This window comes from Lonchura striata, chromosome 5, assembly GCF_046129695.1.
Source record: "Lonchura striata isolate bLonStr1 chromosome 5, bLonStr1.mat, whole genome shotgun sequence".
In the NCBI taxonomy this organism is placed as follows: domain Eukaryota; kingdom Metazoa; phylum Chordata; class Aves; order Passeriformes; family Estrildidae; genus Lonchura; species Lonchura striata.
In genome coordinates this window covers 59,511,929-59,533,325 of record NC_134607.1, presented here as the reverse complement: position 1 = coordinate 59,533,325, position 21,397 = coordinate 59,511,929, and the positions used below count along the sequence as shown (strand labels likewise).

General features: G+C 38.5%; 1 protein-coding gene across 1 annotated transcript in view; it reads left to right on the top strand.

Moving 5' to 3' along the window:
• Positions 1-384: 384 nt before the first annotated feature.
• Positions 385-21,397, top strand: part of PIK3CG (phosphatidylinositol-4,5-bisphosphate 3-kinase catalytic subunit gamma) — a 32,826-nt gene continuing 11,813 nt past the window's right edge. The window contains exons 1-7 of the mRNA XM_021534668.2: positions 385-529; positions 6,222-8,237; positions 12,397-12,462; positions 12,568-12,793; positions 16,689-16,792; positions 18,944-19,090; positions 20,300-20,390. Coding sequence (XP_021390343.1) covers positions 6,234-8,237; positions 12,397-12,462; positions 12,568-12,793; positions 16,689-16,792; positions 18,944-19,090; positions 20,300-20,390 — 2,638 coding nt within the window. The 5' untranslated portion in view covers positions 385-529; positions 6,222-6,233. The remainder of the gene's footprint in view (positions 530-6,221; positions 8,238-12,396; positions 12,463-12,567; positions 12,794-16,688; positions 16,793-18,943; positions 19,091-20,299; positions 20,391-21,397) is intronic.

Sequence of the window (21,397 nt, the reverse complement as noted above, 5' to 3'; positions counted from 1 at the left end):
CTGGAGTAGGTTGCTATCTCCAGGGGTTTTTAAGGGCAGTTTAAACAAACTAATTTGCCCGTGCCCTGAGGTGTGGGGCCGAAGGAGCTGTCAGGGCTGGCCGGGCAGGCGGGGGTCGCTGCAGGAGTGCCAAGGGCAAGCCGGCTGTGGGGCCCTGGGCAAGGAACACCTCAGGAAGCTGCGCCCAGGGAGGTTCTGCTGCCGGTGCTGACACCAGGACACGTCCCGGTCCCGCGTGCCTTGTGCTGGCGACTAAGCCTCACCGAGTGCCGTCACCCCAGCAGCGGGTCAGTGCGCCGCGGCTGATGCGGCCGGGCCGGGCCCGGCAGCCCGCGGCCGCGGCGGGGCCGGGCGGGGCGGGGAGGCCCCGCGGCCGGTTCCCTTTTTGCCCGGCGTGTGATTGGCGGCGGCTCCGGAGCTGCCTCTGCCGCGGGCTATGGAGCCTCCCCGCCGGCCCCCGGCCCGCGCCGCTTCCTGCTGAGGGAAACACCTGTCCGGAGCCGGGGCCGGGGCCGGGGCCGGCGCTGCGGTGAGTAGCTCCGTGCCGGGGGCAGCGGGGTCGCGGCGGATCCCGCCCCGGGCCGGCGCCGCCCGCGGCCCGGGCTCGCAGGTGGCGGCGCGGCTCCGCTCCCCGCCGGCCGCGGGCGGCCCCGGCCCGGCCCCGCGCCCGCCGCAGGGCGCCCCTGGCCCGGCGGCCCCGGCGCGGCGGGCGAGGCTCGGCTCGGCTCGGCTCGGCTCGCCCCCCGCGGGCGGCGCCGCCGCCATCTCCGGGCCCGGGCGGTGGGCCGGGGGCGGGAGGAAGGAGGGAAGGAGGCGGCCCCGGCCCCGGCCGCTGCTCCCGCCGCCTCCCGTGCGCTGAGCCCCTTCCCGCAGGGGCGTGCGGCTGGCCGGGTCGCCCCGCGGTCCCCGCCGCAGCCGGCACTGCTGAGCCGCCCGTGCTGCCCGGTCTCTCCCGGCCTCGGTCCCGCCTCAGGCATGGCTCGAACAGGAGTAACGAGTTCGGTGCCAAACCCGCTGGGGAAGCTGTTGGAACCTTAAGGATAACAGTAGACAGTTCTCTCGAGTCTTGAGATCAGTGAGTCAGCTCTGCTGCAACGCGGCTTTTAAACAATAAGTAACTATTCCTCATCCAACAAATTTCTTTTGTCTGTCTGATACATGTAGACCATTAAATCTTTCCACACGACAATCCCTCTGAAGTAACAGCTGAGGGCATTCGGGAGTTGGTTGCTGGTGTAGATTAGATCACGCAGTTAACAATTAGTGTTGGAAAACCGGCTCCAAGTTGACAGGCAGTGTCGTGTCTAAGTAGCGAATGTGTCCCGGCAGGAGCAATAGCAGCGATCTCTGGGTTTTAAAACTGCGCGAAGTGTTGGATCCAAGGGGGATTTCTTCGAGATTACTGCTAATCTCGATGAAACCCCAGTTAACTAGAACTTTGCCGAAATTCTTACCTAAATTTATAGAATCGGCTCGATGTTACTGTTTGTTCCAGGAGCCGCAAATAGATAACTCATATAGAATCTAAAGGTGGTGAAGGCAGGGCATCCTGAAAATGCTACAGCTATAATAGCAATCTGATTGACTCCCCAGTCTCCCGACCAAGCTGTATTTGCTGGTTCACATACTTTTGGGTGAGGAATGTGGCTGCATTACCTGTGAAGTTGACTTGCTAATGAGAACCTGCAGTGATTTATTTCCCATTAGAGCTTGTAGCTGTTAGAGGATCTGACAAAGCAATTAAGTCAAGTGGTATTTTGTTGTTGTGCTCACACTCGAAATGTTAGTGTTGTATCTTACCTGTGAAGTTCAGCACTGGATGTAGGTGTAGGGAAGATGTACTCCTGTCCAGCAAGTGTAAAGTAATTTCCTGCTACATAACAGTGTGGGCAAGTAGATGTAGTATGCTGCTTGGAAAACGTTGAGTCTTGTCATAGTAATTATGTTTTTTGAAATTTATCTTTCAAGTGAACTTTGTCTAAAACTGTGAATGTAAGCTTTAGTGTTGTATTTACATAATGTATGCACAAGGTAATTCTTACTTTTGTAGGGAGTGCTTATTTTCTTGAAAGTTAAGTTGTCTGGTAATGAGCTCACACTAAAATGAAAAGCATAAATTTGAAATAAGGTTTTCACACAATGGATTACAAACAGAAGCAGGAGCTAATATACAATAATAGTAATTGGTAGAATTCTAACACAGTCTTAACAGAGCTGTCAAGATTGACAGCTATCCTAAATTTTTTATAGCCAAATACGTAATAACGTTGTAATACCACATTGTCTTTTTAAAGTACCTTTCAGCCAGTTTTTTCAAATAATTTAACGAATTTACACATTAGTGTATCTCCTAATCCTGCTGTGAATTATGTTACAGTCTCAGTTATACTTAACTGTACTGGCTCCATTCCCTTTCTTTCGCTTCCCTCACTGCCCAGCCACTCCTGTAAGTGTTGAGTCACTAATAAAGGAACTGATCCAGCTGAAAATTAACCAATTTTTTCTTGTTTTGTTATGATCAGATTGCTGGCCTGAGTGATAAGAACACAACTAGAGACAAAGACTGCTTGTCTTAGTTACTTTTACAGGCCCATCTTTTCCTTCTCCATTGGACCCCATCAGGATTTTTAGACCATCATAATACAGTTCTTGTAATACAGGGATATTCAGGGTTGATGAGGCTCATTAGAATTTTAAATAAAACAGAGTGATTTCCCCCCTTTTTTGGGGTGTTGTTGCAGTAGAGTTTGGAGGTGTCAATACTGTAAGTAAAGCTTAGGCATGACAAAGGTTTTAGGAACTTAACATGAAATGATTTTTCAATGTAAACATCAAAGTTCTGTGATTCATGTGTGTGAGGAAATACAGTTTTGCCAACACATGGATTAGCAGGAAATGGATACAATTTGGTGTCACCATAAGAATGGGTCATTGCAGAGACAGATGAGAGACAACTGTCGCTCCCAGAACTGCCTTCTGAAGCTGAGGAAAATGGGTCAGAGCAGAACTGGGGATGGTTATTGGGTTGGAATGGACTAGACACGACAGGTCAGAGCCCAAATGAATGCAGGAGAAAAGACAGCCTTGTATGGGCAAGGCAGCTAGAGAGGTCCCATGCATTTTGTGTTGTGTCTGATGCAGTTTGTGGGGGGATATCTGAACCCACCATAAAGGCATCCACCTGCCTTTATAAGTGGATGAGAGTGTGAAACAATTGCATTAACTGAGAAATGTACAGGTTAGTTCTCTGCTGCATGACAGAGAGATGCTGCCTTTGCTTGCTTTGATGGTGTTGATCTATGGAGTAGTGGTAGAAGAGCTGTTGTATGTATATATACAAATATGTTTGAAGAATTAATCCTTAAGTGCATGACTCAAGAAGCAGGTTGAGGACATTTTAAACCAGGAAGCTTTTCTAGATCTGCAGAACCCAATGAAACTGAAATGACTCCAGGTTTAGTTAATGGGGCAGCACAATGACTTTTAGAGGGAGGACTCTACAAAAAATTTATATAGTCTGTTACCATGAAAAAAACCTTCCTGCTAGCTGCTTATGTCTAAATGAAAAGAAATATATGACTACACTGTATTTTAGAATTGAGATGAGAGAGGAGTGCAGTGTATAGTGCTGAGATGCCACAAAGGCTGTGATGAATGTTGACAGGCTGAATGTGGGTGGAGAATGAGTTTTGGAGGTGTCTTGGCCAAGATGGGTAGATTTCATGTCAGTAATAAAATGTTCAGGGTAACTTCACCACTACCTCAAGAAAATTCAAATACCAGCTTTAAAAGACAGAGGCATATGGGACAGAGTGTATTTTCCCAAAACTGACTTCCTGAGAAAAATAGCTGACAAGCAGAATGATGCTAAGAGGGAAGAGGTATGTCAGTGGTGGAGGGTATTTTCTGCTTTTTAATCTTGGCAGAGTGTTAATCAACCTTGGCATGTTGGAGGCAGGTAAGATACTGTCAGTTTTTTTTTCCAATACAGAGGGAGTGGTTGTTTTTAACATTTTTATAAAAATGTGACTTATAAATAGGAAACATGCATATATTAAAATAAAAGGCGCTTCACTGTAGGTAGACAACCTTCCATTTTTTTCATATTTTTTTTCCTCCTTCTCAAGTCGCATCATTTTTACATAATATCTACACCAGTAGGATTTGTACTGCTTGTTGCTCTTTAAAAGATCAGTATTTCACTGGAGAAGTCGTAAGGAAAAAGGATGAAATTAGAGGGTTTTCTTTCTGTTTTGGATATGTTTTCCATATTTTTTTTTTTTTTCTGTGGGGATTATTTTTTTAGTAAAAGAACAGCACCTTAGGTTGTAGTTAACCACAAGAATTAGGTTTAATTTCTTCCTGAATCTGAAGTCACCATTTCTAGTGTATTTCACTGTGTGTTTGTAATCATAAATGAATGAGTTAAAGATATTTTGGGTAAGGCTGTCCAGTAGTTCTGCTGCTAAGGTTACCATTCAAGATCCTTGGCATATACAATCTCTATGAGATGCCTGTATGGAGACTGGTTTAAAAATCTCTAGTGAATTTAAGTTGGGAGTCCTCAAATGGCTATCACCATCCAAATAAAAATAATGCAACATTGCATATTTAGTTGCATTTTATCTACTATTTGTATTAAATCTTTTGGGAGGTAATCTCTTAAAAATTTGGTTTAAATATCTCATTTGAATTAACTAAATTTATTGCCCAGATTATTCTCTGCTATTTTTAAAAGGTTCTAAACATGTCTTCTATATGCATGTGTTAAATTTATGTACTGTTGGTGTGTTTTTACTGTTGTAACAGGAAAAGCATTCTGACTTCTTTTAAAATGAGCAATCATATGTATAATCAAGTTGGTTAAAACTTCCTTCCTGGTAAGAGCAGCACTTCCTTTGCATCTGGGTATGAGATCAAGCAAGAAAAGCAGAACAGCTTTAACAAAGAAATCTTTTGTATGAATGATCTTCCTTTAAAAAAATAGGAACTACAAAAATTAAACAAATGAATAATCTTCAGCAATTCAGCCTTGGTTTTATAAGCAGGTAATATTTCCTTGTACTTGGTCAATTATGGAGGTGGTGTGTCCACAGTCACTGCTTTCTGTAACTCAGAAGAAGAATTTTAATTAGCATGCTCTGTTGTTTGAATTTAATCTTTTATATTTTTATCTGCTTCTTTTATTATCTGCTAAGGCATCATTACACTGGCTTTACTTTTCTCCAGCAGTTAAGGATTTTGTGTGTAGAAAGTGTTGCTTGGAAAAGAAGTTCAGTATGTTGCTGTAACTTGGCTTGTGTGAGTGCACTCAATCAGCACAGAATTTCCACTTCAATATTGGTCAATGGAGATTAACTGAGAAACAATATTTTTTGTTTACTAAATGCTGATAAGGTAGGCTACTCATGTTTAATATTGTTTTACTGGTGTTTTAGGTGTGATTTGATGTATAGGGTAATAAATCAGCATCAACTTGGGAGATTTTTCTTCTGTAACAAACTAATAGTTCATATTGGCAGTGTGTACTTTGAAAATGCATGCATATTGTCAGTCTGGTGAATTGATTTATTTTAAAGAAGAACATCTAAGGACGCTCGCCTTGAATTTAGATGTGTGTTAAATATATCTTCAGAAAGAGCCCCTGACTTTTGCATCCTAAGAGCTTTTTTTTAGGTTGAAGTCCTGATTTCTTATCACTAAAAAGAGAGGCATCGAAAACTGGGAATAGCCTCATGTCTGTCCAGACTGCAAATAAATTTCTTGTTTTGTTACTTTCTGCCATTCCTGGAGCTCAGTAGGATTGCATTCTATTAATATACAGAAGTGTGTCTTTTAATTTTTATGAAAACCCATGTATGTTAACATCAGCAGCATCAAAACAGATGAGGCAACAGAAGAATCAGTACTTGATCAAATAGAAGCAAGAACTAATCAATACGGAGATTGCACATTAAAACTGCTTATCCTCAGTAACATCTGGGCAGGATGTTTAAAACCTGTATTTTAATTACTTAATCACTGGAGAGTTGGTTGGAGGTTTTTTATTTATATTTGGTATTGAATTGAATAGATTACATCTGAAGTGGTTCATGTAAATCAAATATTTGTGACCAGAAATTAAGAAGTGGAAATATAAAAAAGGTATCTGAAAAGTTAAAAAGTAAGAGTAAAGATAAATGTAAATAAGAAAGTAATGAAGTAATTGTATGTTTTGTTAGATTTCTTCTGGCATGGAGTTGGGGGATCATGAACAGCCCGTTGTTATGAGAGATGAAAACAAACGAAGGAGAAGAAGAATGAAACCTCATTGTACATCGAGTAGTTTTTCATCAATGGAACTGATATCTATTGAGTTCATTTTACCTACAAGCAATAAACATACTAAAGCCCCAGAGATTATGTTACTTGAAATAGCTGGCAACTGTACAGTTGAGCAAATGAAAGCACAGATTTGGATGCGTGCAATAGAGACAAGTCAAACCACAGACTTCTACCATGCATTCACCCCAGATCAGTTTATTCTGCAGTATCAGAAGAAAGGGCAATGGTATGAAATTTATGATAAACATCAAGTATTGCAGACATTGGACTGCATACTGTACTGGAAGGTGTTACAGAAAAAGGTCGGCAAAATCTATGTTGTCCAGAAACAAAAACCATCCGAAGAAGTTCAGGAATTGCAGCGGCAACTTAATGATTTGATTGGTTATGATGTCACTGATGTAAGCAATGTGCACGATGATGAACTAGAATTTACCCGGCGCAGATTAGTTACTCCACGAATGATAGAGGTAGCCTGCAGAGATCCTAAATTATATGCAATGCACCCATGGACTACATCTAAGCCACTCCCAGAATATTTATTTAAAAAGATCAGTAATAATAATATTTTCATAATCATACATAGAGGAACAACTAGTCAGAAAATTAAAGTGTCAATAGATGACACTCCAGATATGATTCTCCACAGCTTTTTCACAAAAATGGCAAAGAAAAAGTCTTTGATGGACATTCCTGAAGATCACAGCGAATTGGATTTTGTTCTCAGGATTTGTGGCAGAGATGAGTACATTACTGGAGACACACCAATCAAAGATTTTCACTGGATAAGACAGTGCCTTAAGAATGGGGAAGAAATCCACCTTGTCCTTGACAATCCCCCAGACCCGAATGAAGATGAGGTTCAGAAGGAAGAATGGCCCTTGGTGGATGACTGTACAGGAGTTACAGGGTATCATGAACAATTGACAATAGATGGAAAAGATCATGAAAGAGTCTTCACTATCTCTTTGTGGGATTGTAATAGGAAATTTAGAGTGAAAATAATTGGCATTGATATTCCAGTTTTACCAAGAAATACTGATCTCACTGTGTTTGTAGAGGCTAACATTCAACATGGGCAGCAGCTACTTTCACAGAGAAGAACTTCATCAAAGCCGTTTACTGAGGAGGTTCTGTGGAATATTTGGTTGGAATTTGATATAAAAATCAAGGATTTGCCTAAAGGAGCACTTCTCAATCTTCAGATATACTGTGGCAAAGCACAGGGGCCATCTGCAAAGACAAACCTTCAGTCTCATGAATCCTCTAACTCTGATGCAAAATGCAAAACCCAGCTACTATATTATGTAAATCTTTTGTTGATAGATCATCGTTTCTTGCTACGAAGTGGGGAGTATGTACTCCACATGTGGAAAATTCCAGGTAAGGGGGAAGAACAAGGAAGTATAAATGCAGACAAACTCACATCAGCAACTAACCCGGATAAAGAAAACTCAATGGCTATCTCTATTGTGCTGGACAAATATTGTCACCCAATTGCCTTGCCCAAGCACAGGATATCATCAGACCCCCAGGGGGACAGGACTCGAGCTGAAATGCCCAACCAGCTTCGCAAGCAACTTGAAGAGATCATAGCAACTGACCCACTTAATCCACTTTCTCCTGAGGACAAAGAACTGTTATGGCACTTTAGATATGAGAGCATAAAGCACCCCAAGGCATATCCTAAGCTGCTTAGCTCTGTGAAATGGGGACAACAAGAAATAGTGGCCAAAACATACCAGTTGCTAGCTAAAAAAGAGGCTTGGGATCAGAGCACTTTAGATGTTGGACTCACAATGCAACTTCTGGACTGTAACTTTTCAGACGAAAATGTCCGAGCAATGGCAGTTCAAAAACTGGAAAGTTTAGATGATGATGATGTTCTTCATTATCTTTTACAGCTTGTGCAGGTAAGGTGTATTTGCATTCTTGAACTCTGCCTTCCAGGAATATATTTGCATTACCCCATAATTTGCATTTCTCATTTTAGTAGGTCTTGTTAATATTCCTTAGTTTTGAAGTCTTCAATGTTTAGTCAAAGCAGTGGTAGTAACCAGATTAATACAAAATACACTTTCCTACATTTTGTCTTTTGCCTTTGTTGATGTTTTTGTGGTACCATTGCCTTGTGTCTTACAATTTGCATCTTGTGTTTACAGTAGTAAGTTTTTCTGAAATTGTTAATGCCAGCACAGCTATGATGGGAGTAAATCCGAACTGTGCTGTCTGTAATCTTGTTCATACTGGGTTGGAATCACATCGCACTGAAGAGTTGTTGACTAACTTTACTGATAGCTTGGAAAGAGTGCAGTAGAAAGAGTGTAGATAGAAAGAAAGTAAATGCAGATGTTGACAGGGGCAAGGCCTGAAGAAATACCTGGAGTTGGGTTTTAGGTCAAGAACACCAGTGTAAACTACACAGTATGTTACAGCAACTTCAGTCTTGCGCTGTTAAGGGAAGCAAATTTATCTAGAACCTCTCTCCCCTAAAATTTTGAAAGTAGCTCAAGAGTTGATAGGACTACATACTAAGATTAAGTAATTCTGGGAACTTGGGTACAAAATTGTGGTTCTAATGACAAGGGATCACTGCTGTATAGATTTGAAGCACTTTGTGTGTGCATCTGCCAGATCAAACATTGGGAAGGTTTATATCAGTTACACAAGAAACTTGGTTTGGTTGCTTTTCTCTCAACTCAATGCCATCAGTTGGCAGTGGCAAAGTCTCACCTGGTGTCAGATGGAAGGTGTAACCTTGTGTTCTTCCTGGTAAATGCAGCCCCTGGAGCCACGTGGGGCTGCAGGCATCCTACAACTGACAGGGCTCTGTTTTGCATGGAAAGGCTGATATCCTTCAGAGCAGGAAATACTTTTTTCAAAGAATCAGAGGGCAACATTCAAAATTAAAAAAATAAAACAAACAAAACAACCTGGAACTACTGCAGCTGAGGAAGCGGCTTTTTATTTCTGCAGGTGCAGAGAGAGCTCAGAATCCCAGGAAAATGAAGTTAGTATTTCAGATTTTGCTGCACATTGGTAGTGCTTTAAACAAAGCCTTTCTAGCCTTGTCTTTGCTTGTCTGAAGATTATGCACTTCTGCATTAACCAAAGGAGTCGCTACGGTTACCTCATTGGGCCTCCCACGTAGCTGCTGCTATATATATGCTTGGCTTGTGAGCTTTTGCTGTCTACATGTGGCTCAGCAATTTTATTCACTTTTTCTTTGTATCTAAATTAGGAGTTTTGATGATGATTGGTTGCTATCAAAATGCCTGAGAAAATAGGGGAAATACTGGAGTTGTTTCCATTTTTTAAAAATTGTTTTCAGGAAGTACAAATCTGATGAGTTTTAAAAAGAATAAGCCTTTCTAACAGTTAAATAAAATATTGTAGCACAAAATCATAGTGCCTTAATTTCACTGTGTCATTTTTAGTAAGAGGTGTTGTAAGAAATAACAAGCTTACCATCCTTCAAAGAACATGCTAGATTCCAACTTTTACCTCTCTGCTGCTTTCCTTGTCTTTATTTCTTAGCTAACTATGGAACATAAGCTGTCACGATTCTGCAGCAAAATTTTGGTATGACACTGTATTTAAAATCTATATTTTTCAGAGTATGGATGTTGGCCATTCCTCTGCTCTAGTGGATGCATCTCTTCTGCAAATGGTTGTCACTTTTCAAATGCACACCTTTAGGAAAGCGCTATGGCTTATTTCACTTTGCACAGGATATTCCCATTTTTTCCTCTGTAGAGTTAGAAATCAAACATTTTATTTCCCCACAGGTTATTTCTAATTGAAGCAGCCACACCATAAATCAACCTATTGAGCTTCCTATAATGTCTGTTCTTCTGTGTTCAGTTGATAAACCATGGATAAGATAGTTACAATGCAACAAAGTTCTTTGTAAGATAAACACAGATGGCTGTGCTGCATGTATATGGCAGTGAGCAAAGGCTTCTGAATTGACAAGGAAAAAGTACACACAGGTCAGTACTAGCAGACATTTTTTAATGGCCAGCTTTTATTGTTGCTGTGCAGAAGTTGATATTTGACTTTATGAAGAAAAAAGGGCTGATCTGTTAAAAATAATTATCTAAATCATAAGCTCAATAAGGATAGTCATAATATATTTTTTAATATTGTTTTATGTTAAAATATATTTGCAAGTTCAATAAGGAGGTTTTGTTTTGAAGTGATGGTCGGTTGGCTGTATTTCAGTCTTAACTTGTTTTTCAAGGTTATGTGAACATTAGGCACAGTATATACCAGAGTGAGGTTTTTAATAGGTTTTCTTGGAACTGGAAGAAAATCCATTTGAATTTATGTGATAATTATTGCTTTTGGGCACCTTACTGCAGGGAAAATTAATTTTTATTAAAAACCCCTAAATGCCTCATAATCTCATACACAAAGTAAAAGGATCTATATATTGTTGTATTTGTGAATTCTCATTGTCTTTCCTAAATAAGATGATGTTATTTGGGGATATAAAACAGTACTGCAGAGACAGACAAGACAGTTGTTGCAGAATTATGATACAGGAGAAGGGCAAGTCTGGTGCTTGGCTTTTTTGTCTGTCTGGTGCTTGGCTTTCTTGTCTGTCTGTTAGCCAGAAGCTAGAAAGGATGTGTCTTTCTGATATTTTTATAAGTTGCTTCATTGGAAAGTTGACTTGATTTTTTTTTCTTTTGATTAAACCCAGAGTGTGGTTTACATTTCAGAAATTATGTTGATATTTTAATAATAAAAATGCAACTATGTGCCGCAGTACTTGTAAGACTTTATAAAACTATGATTTATTTGATGAATTTAGCAGAACTTTGCTGATGGCTTGGTAGCTTCTTTGCAAGCTGCAGACTGCAGTGATCTTGAAAGAGCCATTATATTCTGTTGAATAACTACTGCTAGAGGTTTGCATACTTTGTTGCTTCTGAAAGCTGAGCATACTACATGCACCCAGTTCTCTGCGCATCCCTTTGTTTTCCTCTAATCTCCCTCCAGGCTGCTTCCTGGCACTCTTATTTCCAGAACCTGAAGCCATTCACCAACCCCCTCAGTCCATGACAAGGATTTTGTGACTGATTCATAGACTGCATGCTTCTTATTTCTCTTTTTTTGCCATGGGATATAAGTGCATACTTTTTGCCACCATTAATCTGAATACAAACTTTCTGTAAGCTTGAATTCCTCAAGCAACATGAAAGAAGCTGCTGGAAAAAATGAGTTGAAGTGAAGAAGTTCCCTGGCACTACCCAGAATCTGGAAGTGTGATGGTTTTCTGGTAGACCAATTCGCTTGGTTTCTGGGGTGGAGGAGAGAATAAGAGAAAAAAAATTCCAATACTGGCACTTGAAAATAATTATTGACTTTCTCCTCCCACCCCCTTTTTTGGCAGTAGCTTGGAAATGTCTGTGGGCTTGGGTGGAGGGGAACAGCTTTTGAAGGAGAAAAAAATACTTCTGTTTTCGCAGTCAGTAAAAAAAAAGCTCTTGTTAAGTCTTCATCTTAATTGTACTTCATTATTGTAGGATGTATATCAGAGCTTTTTTTCTGTCATTCATTTACAGAATAAAGGCCAGGTAAGTGCTCTGAAAAATTGCTCCTGTATCCTGTTTTTTTGGGGGAACTCACCAGTGAGTCCTTGTGCCCTAGTCTTGAAGTATTGGATGTTAACCAAAACCAGTATTTTATTATTGAAACATTTTTTTAAAGAGCTATTGCAAATACATTATTCCATCTGTCAGTAATCATTTCAAGCATTCTCAGTATCAGTCATACTGCAAACTGGTTTCTGATCTTGCTGATTTTTGCCAAGAATGACATTGCTTTGTGCATATGCTCAGATTGGACCCTCTGGTTAGAGAGTTGTCACATTAATAATAAACCTGAAAAGAACCTGTTGCAAACAAAATGTGCTTCTTGAATCAGACAGAGAACCCTCAAAAAGACCCACTTTGTTACACATTTTCTACTCCTGCAATGATGTATTCTCTAGATGTCACTGGTTAAGTATAAGCAGTGAGATCTTAAATGTGTTAAAATGTCTTTTATGTTTGTATCACTCAGGCTGTGAAATTTGAGCCATATCATGACAGCGCATTAGCCAGATTTTTGCTGAAACGTGGTTTGAGAGTAAGTACTTAAAAATATAGCCAACCTATGCTAAGGTTGCTGGCATTATTAAAACCCTTTGTCAAGAAATGAATGCTAATTTGTAGTGTTTTTCTTTACCTGTAGAACAAAAGAATTGGTCACTTCTTGTTTTGGTTCTTAAGAAGCGAAATTGCCCAGTCCATGCACTACCAACAGAGATTTGCAGTCATCCTTGAAGCGTACCTTAGGGGCTGTGGAAAAGCAATGCTGCACGATTTCATGAAGCAGGTTCAAGTAATTGAATTGCTGCATAAAGTCACAATGGAGATTAAATCAGTTTCTGCAGAAAAGTATGATGTTACTTCTCAAGGTATTTGCTAACAGGCATTTCTTTGTTGTTAATATTTTTTTTCTCTTTGGGTGTGAAAAGCTAGGCAGCAAATTGCACTGTTCATTGAGAAAATTTGTGGATAAATTGTTGTCAAAGGGCATAATTTTTACTTCCTTTAAAATGTGAGTGTAAGTTAATAATGATTGAATCAGTAATAGATTTGTTTACTCATTTCACCCTAAAAGGGCAAGAATATCAATGTTTTAGACACCTAGTATTTTCCTAAGCTTTCACATACCTTCTTGAACCTCATGCCGTGCCAGCTGGGAAACAGATAAGTTCTTGTACAGTAGCTGAATGCCAGTGCTGAAGAAAGACACAAATAACAACTGGAAACTAAAAGTGTCACTTGCCAAGAAATACAGCCTTCCTCTAAACTCTCACTAGAAGATTTTTGGCAGGAAGATCAGGGAGGAGCCCAGTGCAGCCTCTGCTATGCCATGGAAGTTGTTTGTGGATCAGGCGTGAATATACAGGGCATGTCTTTGAGGAGCTCTGTGAGACAGATGTTGTATTGTTATTTCCAGTTCTTGCAAGCACTGCTTTGGAAGCCACAGTAGGGTTATGCAATGCCTCTTTACCTCTGGTTTCTGCCTGCCTTTCCTCCCCACAACTTTCTTAAAATCTTCTTTATCCTCCTTCCTGTTACTTGCTTGGTGTTGGGAATAAGTGTGAGAGGACATATGACAATATTAAAATTCTAAAAGCTGTAGAGAAATCACCTATTCCTGTGTCTTCAGCCTGGTATGCTCCAGGCCAGGAAGTCCTTGGACTGGAAAGCTTTTCCACTCTGGTTATGCAGAAGTGACTGTGGTGGTGTTTCAAAAGAGATTTGAAGGAAATACACATTTGTTCTTCAATATATAGTGTAAAATCCGTTATGTTACCACATAGTGTGAGTTAAGGGACTTACTGAAGTCCCAAATAAAACACTGTTTCTAAACAACTTCCTAATTTTTTCTTTAAATATTCTATAACCAAAATGTATTTGGTCAGAATTGCATATTTTAGAAAGAAACTATACAAACTTGCAGATGTACATGTCTGTAAGAGCAGTGGATTCTATAATACATTATCTTTGGAGGATATGTGGGCAAAGAGAAAAAGCTTCAAGATAAAGCAATCATATTAACACCCACCACATTTTGAAGTTAAAGAATCTTTGGATGTAATGTACAGCAGAACACTGAAAGATTACTTATATAATTGACATTTTCACTGAATAAGGCTTCCTGAAACTGTGGAATCTCCTAATAATGTTATATCTAATGTAATTTATTCTCTGATTATTGAGGACATAATTTTTTTCTACAGGCACCCTCTACTTCTTATATTTTGTAAAATGTATATCCTAAAATTTATTCTGTAGGTTACTACTTCTTTATTGTCCCAACATTTCTAAGTTTATTGTTGTTCATATTTTCAGTCTGAATGTTTTATCCTGTTTAATTTCATTCTGTCATGCAGTCTCATCTTTTTCTTGTATACATGTTTCTCCAGTATTTGTGGATTTTCTGTAAAGAGCAAATTCCATCCTGCTAGGAATTTGTTCCATACTATTTCAGTAGCAGACATGTTGTCAATCTGTTTATTTCACTTTTCACTGTAATCTCTTTGCTTATATTTGAAGATAGTAAGTAATAATAAATAAAATTTTAAGATCATAATATTACATCTTGCATGGGATTATCTGCTTTCATCACCCTCTGAGATAGATTATTTGTTTCCCACGAATGTGTCTATGCAGCTGTTTCATCACTTAAAATGCATAGCACCTTGTTCTTAAGCCAACTTGAAAATTGTTTTAGCAAGTGCCTTTACTTGTGTCTTAAAATCAACTATTCCTAATCTTTTGTAGCTTCATTTGGTTTACTTACAGTTTTCAAATTACACTACATTACGTTACAATGAGGAGACTTACTTAGCTAACAGTAAACTGTAACAGTAAACTGTGAACAGTAACTTTCCTAGATAGTTGTCTAGGAAATCTGTAGTTATAGAAAGCTGTTTCATTATCCAAGTTACTACAACATAGGTGCTTTTGAGGGGACAGGGTGGAATTGTTAGGGTTTGGGTTTTTTTGTTTGATTGATTTGTTTGTTTTAGTGTTATTGTTTGTTTGGGTTTGGGAATCTTGAGGTGGTTTTTTTGGAAAGTGTCTAATTTTAAAGCCGACTTGTTAGCTCCCCTATATCGCTGCCAGATTTATTTTTTACCAGAAGAGATACCATGTTAGTTACCAGGTACTGCTAGTAGTTCTTTTCTAAAACCCTCTAGGACAGATGTAACATTTGTGTTCTGTGAGCTGTCAGCCAATTCTTTTGGCTTGACTTTCTTAATTTGATAGCAGGATTTGAACTGTCCTCATTTTTTGTCTAATGTATGCTAAGATCCCAAAAAGTCTGTGTCCTGGGCTGCATCAAAAATAGCATAGGCAGCAGGTCAAGGGAGATGATTCTGCCCCTCTACACGGCCCCTGTAACACTCCATGTGGAATACTGCATCCAGCTCTGGGCCACTCAGGAGAGGAAGGACATGGCCCTGCTGGAATGAGTCCAGAGGAGATTCACAAAAATGATGACAGGGCTGAAGCACCTCTCCTGTGAGGAAAGGCTGAGAGTGTTGGGATTGTTCAGTCAGGAGAAGGCTCAGAAGACCTAACATCAGCCTTCCAGTGCTTACAGGGAATTTGTAAGAAAGGTGGGGAACAAACTTTTTTGTAGGGCCTGTAGTGATAGGACAAGGGTTAACGGTTTTAAACTAAAGGAGGACAGATTCTGACCACACATAAGGAAGATTTTTTTTTTTTTTTTTTTTTTTTTTTTAATGATGAGGGTGTTGGCACTGGAACAGTTTGCCTAGGGTGGTAGAAATGCCCCATGCCTGGAAATATTCAAGGTCAGGTTGGATGAGGTTCTGAACAAGTTGAGTTGAAGATGTCCCTGCTCATTACAGGGGGATTGGACTAGGTAGCCTTTAAAGGTCTTGTCCAACCCAAGCTAATCCATTATTCTGTTTTAAATATCCAGGTCTATGTTTAGCTTTATCAGTATGATTTTTTTTTTCTCTTTAATTTTTATCTCCAAAATTATTTAACATGTATATACTCCCTCTGCTGTGGAGCTACGGTTTCTTTCAGGACAGTGTACCAGTCTTTGCCCTGATGCAGGGTAATAGCCAGTGTATTGCTTATGCTGCTGACACTACCATCTGAGATGAAAATACATCATGCATTGTATAATCTGTACTATTCTGAGTTGAAGATTCAGGAGCTTGAGGTTTTATTAATTAACAGATTGCCTTTAGTTATGAACATTAAAATTTTTATTCATATAAATATACAGCAAATTTTCTTCTTACAGGAATGTGAGATTAAGAAGGCAATGTGAATTAAATAATAGTAGTTAAAACTGTGAAACCAGTTTTAGGAGGGTAGGAAATTCAGTGTCTCTGTAATTTGTCTCCTTATGGTTACAGAGTAATTGATTCCAGGAATTGAAAAGCCACGAGTCTGTCTGCATTTCTTGTCAGTTATGAGTGAAAATATTTTTGGTGTATTCTACTGAGTTTTGTTTTTTAAACAAAAGCTGACATTTTAATGTAAAATCTTACTATGCAGAATTTCTAATACTGCAGAGAAGGCACAAGACTTCTGAGGTGTGTGAAGACTTTACATTTAGGTATCTGAAACAACCCTGGCCATAGAAAGTGCAAGTCAAAGAGTTTTCTTCCATTTCTTGAATCAGGAGATCCAGGAGGAAAGCAATTTAAAATGGCAGCTAAACTGAGCTTTTTAAGCAAGTATAATGCTGAACAAGTTTGATTACCTATAAACTTTTGCCTTCCAATGTGTTTTCTTTGTTTGTAATTATAGTTATTGCACAACTGAGACAAAAGCTTGAAAAATTACAGGGCAGCAAACTTCCAGAAAGTTTTAGAGTTCCATATGATCCTGGACTAAGAGCAGGAGCACTAGTGGTAAGTATATTCTGACTTTCTATAAATAATTTTTTTAAAAAAATTATTTGCAATTATGTGTCACTTGGTAAAAAGTTTGTTTATATGTCAAAAAGTCTTATTTTTGTGTGGATACAGCAACATTGCATGGTCTCCATAGGTTTTTGTTCCCAGAGCTATTATTATTTTTCTAAATTTAATGACATGCCACCATATGCTAAAAAATTGCAACAACCCATGAAATTCTAATCATTAAATGGCAATTATATTTTTTCCATTAGTTGAATACAAGAATTAGCCAGGTAGCTGACTCTTTTTTTTGAAATTATGTAACTGTATTAAACTTTTATCTGATTCAGGGGCTGTGGGATATTCTTCCAGTTACTTTCTCTGTCTTACCCTGATTCATATCTGTCACTAAGGTTTGGGTCCAGACCTTCATTGCACTGACAAAAATGTCTACCTTAGTTATTTCTGATTTTTCAATATCTCTGTGTTGGTTTTGTTATAAAAGTTCATTATGATTTAATATAATAAGAAACACTTGGGTTTTTCTGTATTGCTACCTTCAGTTTTGTGGTGAGTTTGCAATTGTGTATGTTGACTCAGAGTTAAAAAAAGATTCATTGACCAGCAGATGTGTAGTGAGAGGAAATTGTATCATGCATCTAAAATGTAATGTGAGGTCTGGGTAAAGAAGCACAGTCAAGATCCTTGGACTCACTTCATGTGCACCAAGGACCCTACAAGGAAGGAACCCCTTAATTTTCTCCTACTTAAGGACAGACAAACCATCCAGTTTAAGGAGTTGTCAAATGTTCAGGCATTGTCTAGATATGGCCATGTTTCTGTTAAATAAACCTGTGCCTTGGGAGACAGGCTATGAACTAGTCTGTCTTCAAGATGAGAGAATTAAACACCTCTCAGGTGAGCATGGCTGAAGCACTGTCAGCACAGAAGCCAATTCAGATATTTCTTATTCAGAAAATTTTCTTGTTAGTATTTTGTATATTCTCTTTAGTATATTTTTTTTTGGTACAGAGATCATCAACAGCTTGACAGAAATTAGGTTTTCAAATAAAAAATATTTCTCTGGTTTTCTAGTTTTCCTTCGCTTAGTAAGTATTCAGTACTACCAGGACCTTCCTAGATGAACAAAGCAATAGACTTACAAAGGAAAGTAACTATGTCCAAAAATTGGTGTGTTAGCTTTTCTTTTTCCAAACTATTTATATAAAAATGTTTGGTAAAAAAACTAAGCTTTCATTTAATGTTCATTCTAACAAGTACTATTTGTCCATAATCTTCAAAACCTCAAATTTTTTAAGTCTAAACCAAATATTGAAGCAAAATCAGAGTTTCTAATAAGTTCAAAGATTTAAAAAGTTATTTCATTTTTGAAAATAAGGATGGTAAAAACTATTTTGTTTTAAACTGCAGGTTTTAAACTTTCATCAGTAGATGAAACATGAATATGTTAAAATACTCCTATATCATGAATTCTATCTGCTCTCAAACACTGATGTGCACTTGCTTTTTTGTTTTAATTTTGGATGGCTTTATTGTGCATAGTAATGTTCAACAATGAATCAGGAATTCCAGAATAGAAAGTAAGACATACTACAGTTGTCTTAGCCATAATAACTGAAATAAGCATTTGAAATACTGCAGTTCCAGTTATGAATTTATCAGTATTGGAAATGTAATAAAACTAAATAGGGAATCTATTGTCTTATGAATTATTACATTAAATTAGTTTCAAAAATGCCATTTCCCCCATGAATTTGAGCAATTTACTAAGGGAATCAAATCAAGCAATCTGGAATGTAGTTGATAGGAGTCAGAAGGGTGTTGTGAAGGCCCATATTTTCCAGTTTTGTCAGAATCTCTATTCCTGTTTTATATTTGTCTGAAGCAGATTTACAAGCTAACTTCAGTTTTGGAGAGTCAAGATACACTTTTTCCTTTTTCATGGACAGTGGTTAAAATTTGTGCAGGTTCAGAAGGCTTTGTGTGGCAACTGAGCTTCATCCTTTACATGTGCTTTCAGTGTGTTGCTTGTGGTATAGCTGAGTGGAGGTTGGTAAACTATTCTGTAGCTGCTGTTAAAAAGGTTTCTTGGGTTGATGCTGGCATACAATGGCTAGCAAGCAGTAAACATGTCTTTCACAGATAGAAAAATGTAAAGTAATGGCATCCAAGAAGAAGCCCCTCTGGCTTGAATTTAAATGTGCAGATCCAACAGCTCTGTCAAATGAAACCATAGGCATCATCTTCAAACATGGAGATGACCTCCGTCAGGACATGCTAATTTTACAGGTATGAGAGCTAAACCTTATAAAGAATAACATTAATATTTTAAAATAATTTTGCTTTTCCAAAGTGTGTATACCCTGTCTTCACTGCCCATATGAAATGCAAGGTTGTTTTTTGTGTTTAAAACTCTCTATGGCAAGGCTGACATCAACACTAGATCATCTTTGTCATAGTACAGCTTTTTAGATTACTGTGTTATGGATCCTGGTGGGATGGAAAAAGAGGAAGAGTAAGAGCAAGAAAACTTGTGTGTTGAGCTAAAGGCTGTTTAATAAGCAAAGGAGAATTGGAAGAACAAAGGAAGAAAGCAAAACAAGTGGTGCTAAGGCAGTCATCACATCCCATGGGTGGACCAGTTCCCAGGCAGTTCCTGCACAGAAGATGATTAACCTACATAACCCCTACATAACCCCTTGCTCCCTGGTTTATTGCTGAGCATGACATTGTTCAGCATGGAGTATTTCTTTGGTTGGTTCAGGTCATCTGCCTGGTTGTGTCCCCTCCCAATCTCTTGTGCACCCCAATCTAGTCACAGTGAGGCAGGGTGAGAAACTGGCAGCCTTGGTACTCAGCAGACACTGTTCAGCTGAGACATTGGGACACCAGTACACAGCCCTGCTTTGGTCACCCCCCTAAACCACAGCACAGCACAAGCTGCTCTGAAGAAAAGGAGCTTCATCCCAACCAGACACAGTGCATACTGTTACCCTGGCTTTTCCTGCTGTATGCCATACATATTTCACATTTTGGTATTCTAGAGACAAAATCTTACTTAGTGCATGATGGCCTGTTTCTCTGATTAAGTGATTTTATCATTTATTTATACAATGGGTGAAGTTAACAAATGAAAAATCAGTTGCTAGTATCACTCTAGTTTCAGACAACTGGCTTGTTAGGGCTTTTAGAAGTATTAATGGGGAAAAGTGGGCATGCTTGTTAACACATTCAATCTCACCTTATGTAGAAATGATGCAATATATTTATTTATAGAAGAGTAAAGATTTCCTGGTTGCAGAACAGATGAAGAAGTATAAACACTGATTCCATAACTGATTATCTTGAATGGCTGCACACTTTCTGTATTTATCTCTTAATCAAGTAGCAAAGTAAGTTTAGCCCCATCTTAGAAGTCTGGGTAGTGTTATTTGTACAAGTAATTTGTAATATTCAAATAATTTGAAATAACTTAGCATATTCATTTGTTTTTACTAGATTCTTAGAATTATGGAATCCATTTGGGAAGCAGAATCCTTGGACCTTTGTTTGTTGCCATATGGTTGCATTTCTACAGGGAACAAAATAGGTATGTGATCATAGTTACTGTGATTAGAAATTCAAAATACTGTATTTACAGAAAATGTGTATGGGAGAACTATTCTAGTAAGTGCTGTAGTCCTGAGGTAAATAGCACTTTATTACACTTTTTGTCAGCAGCCTTCAGTTGCATCTTGGCAGTGGTTTTGCCCTTCCTTGAGCTGACCACAGCTGTTTACTGGCTGTGATTCCTGTGCAACATCTTGGCTTGTGCTGCAAGCTCCTCTTTAATAACAATATTTAGTATGAAACATCAGTGAAAGGGAGTGACTTATTCCAGATGTATTTTAATGTGTTGACAGGAATAAAATAAAGAGTGAAAGATTTATATTTTTTCCTGACCTAAAGCTTCATACCCTATACCACATAGATGCAACAACATTACTTAACAGGATACTCAGGTAATATTTCTCAGTGGGCATTAGTTCTTGCAGCAGAGGTGATCAATTTTTCAGAACTTGTGGTGAAATAAATCAAGTAATAAATCCCAATAAAATTAAGACTCTGTATAACTCTTTAATACACTTATCTAATGTACTTCCTCTCTAAAATCCATTGCCACATGAAAATTTTTAACATCCTTTTGATTTCAGGATATCTCAGCAATGCAGAAAACCCAATCTCGCTGATAAAATGCCTGGTAGCATGACATAAGAGAGTTTATTTTCTCCTAATATAAATGTTTTTAAATTGAATATTTATTGACAGAATTTTAATAATAAATTAAATGGAAAATTGTACATCAAAATGCTAACTAACTATAAATATAAGGAAAGTTAGGGAGTTTCTCTTTTTTAGAGATGTTAAACCTGTTTTTTTAGTGAGCTTTTTAGGATCTTCTGATTTAATTTTGTTTAAAATTATCTCAAGACAATGTAATGTATTGAAAAAACAAAGGAAGAAGGAGAAATTCTGCCAGTGATTCTAGCATGTTCATACTTGAATTACAGATTTCTGTTATTCTTTCATGAATTCTTAATTGAGTCCCCATTCTTC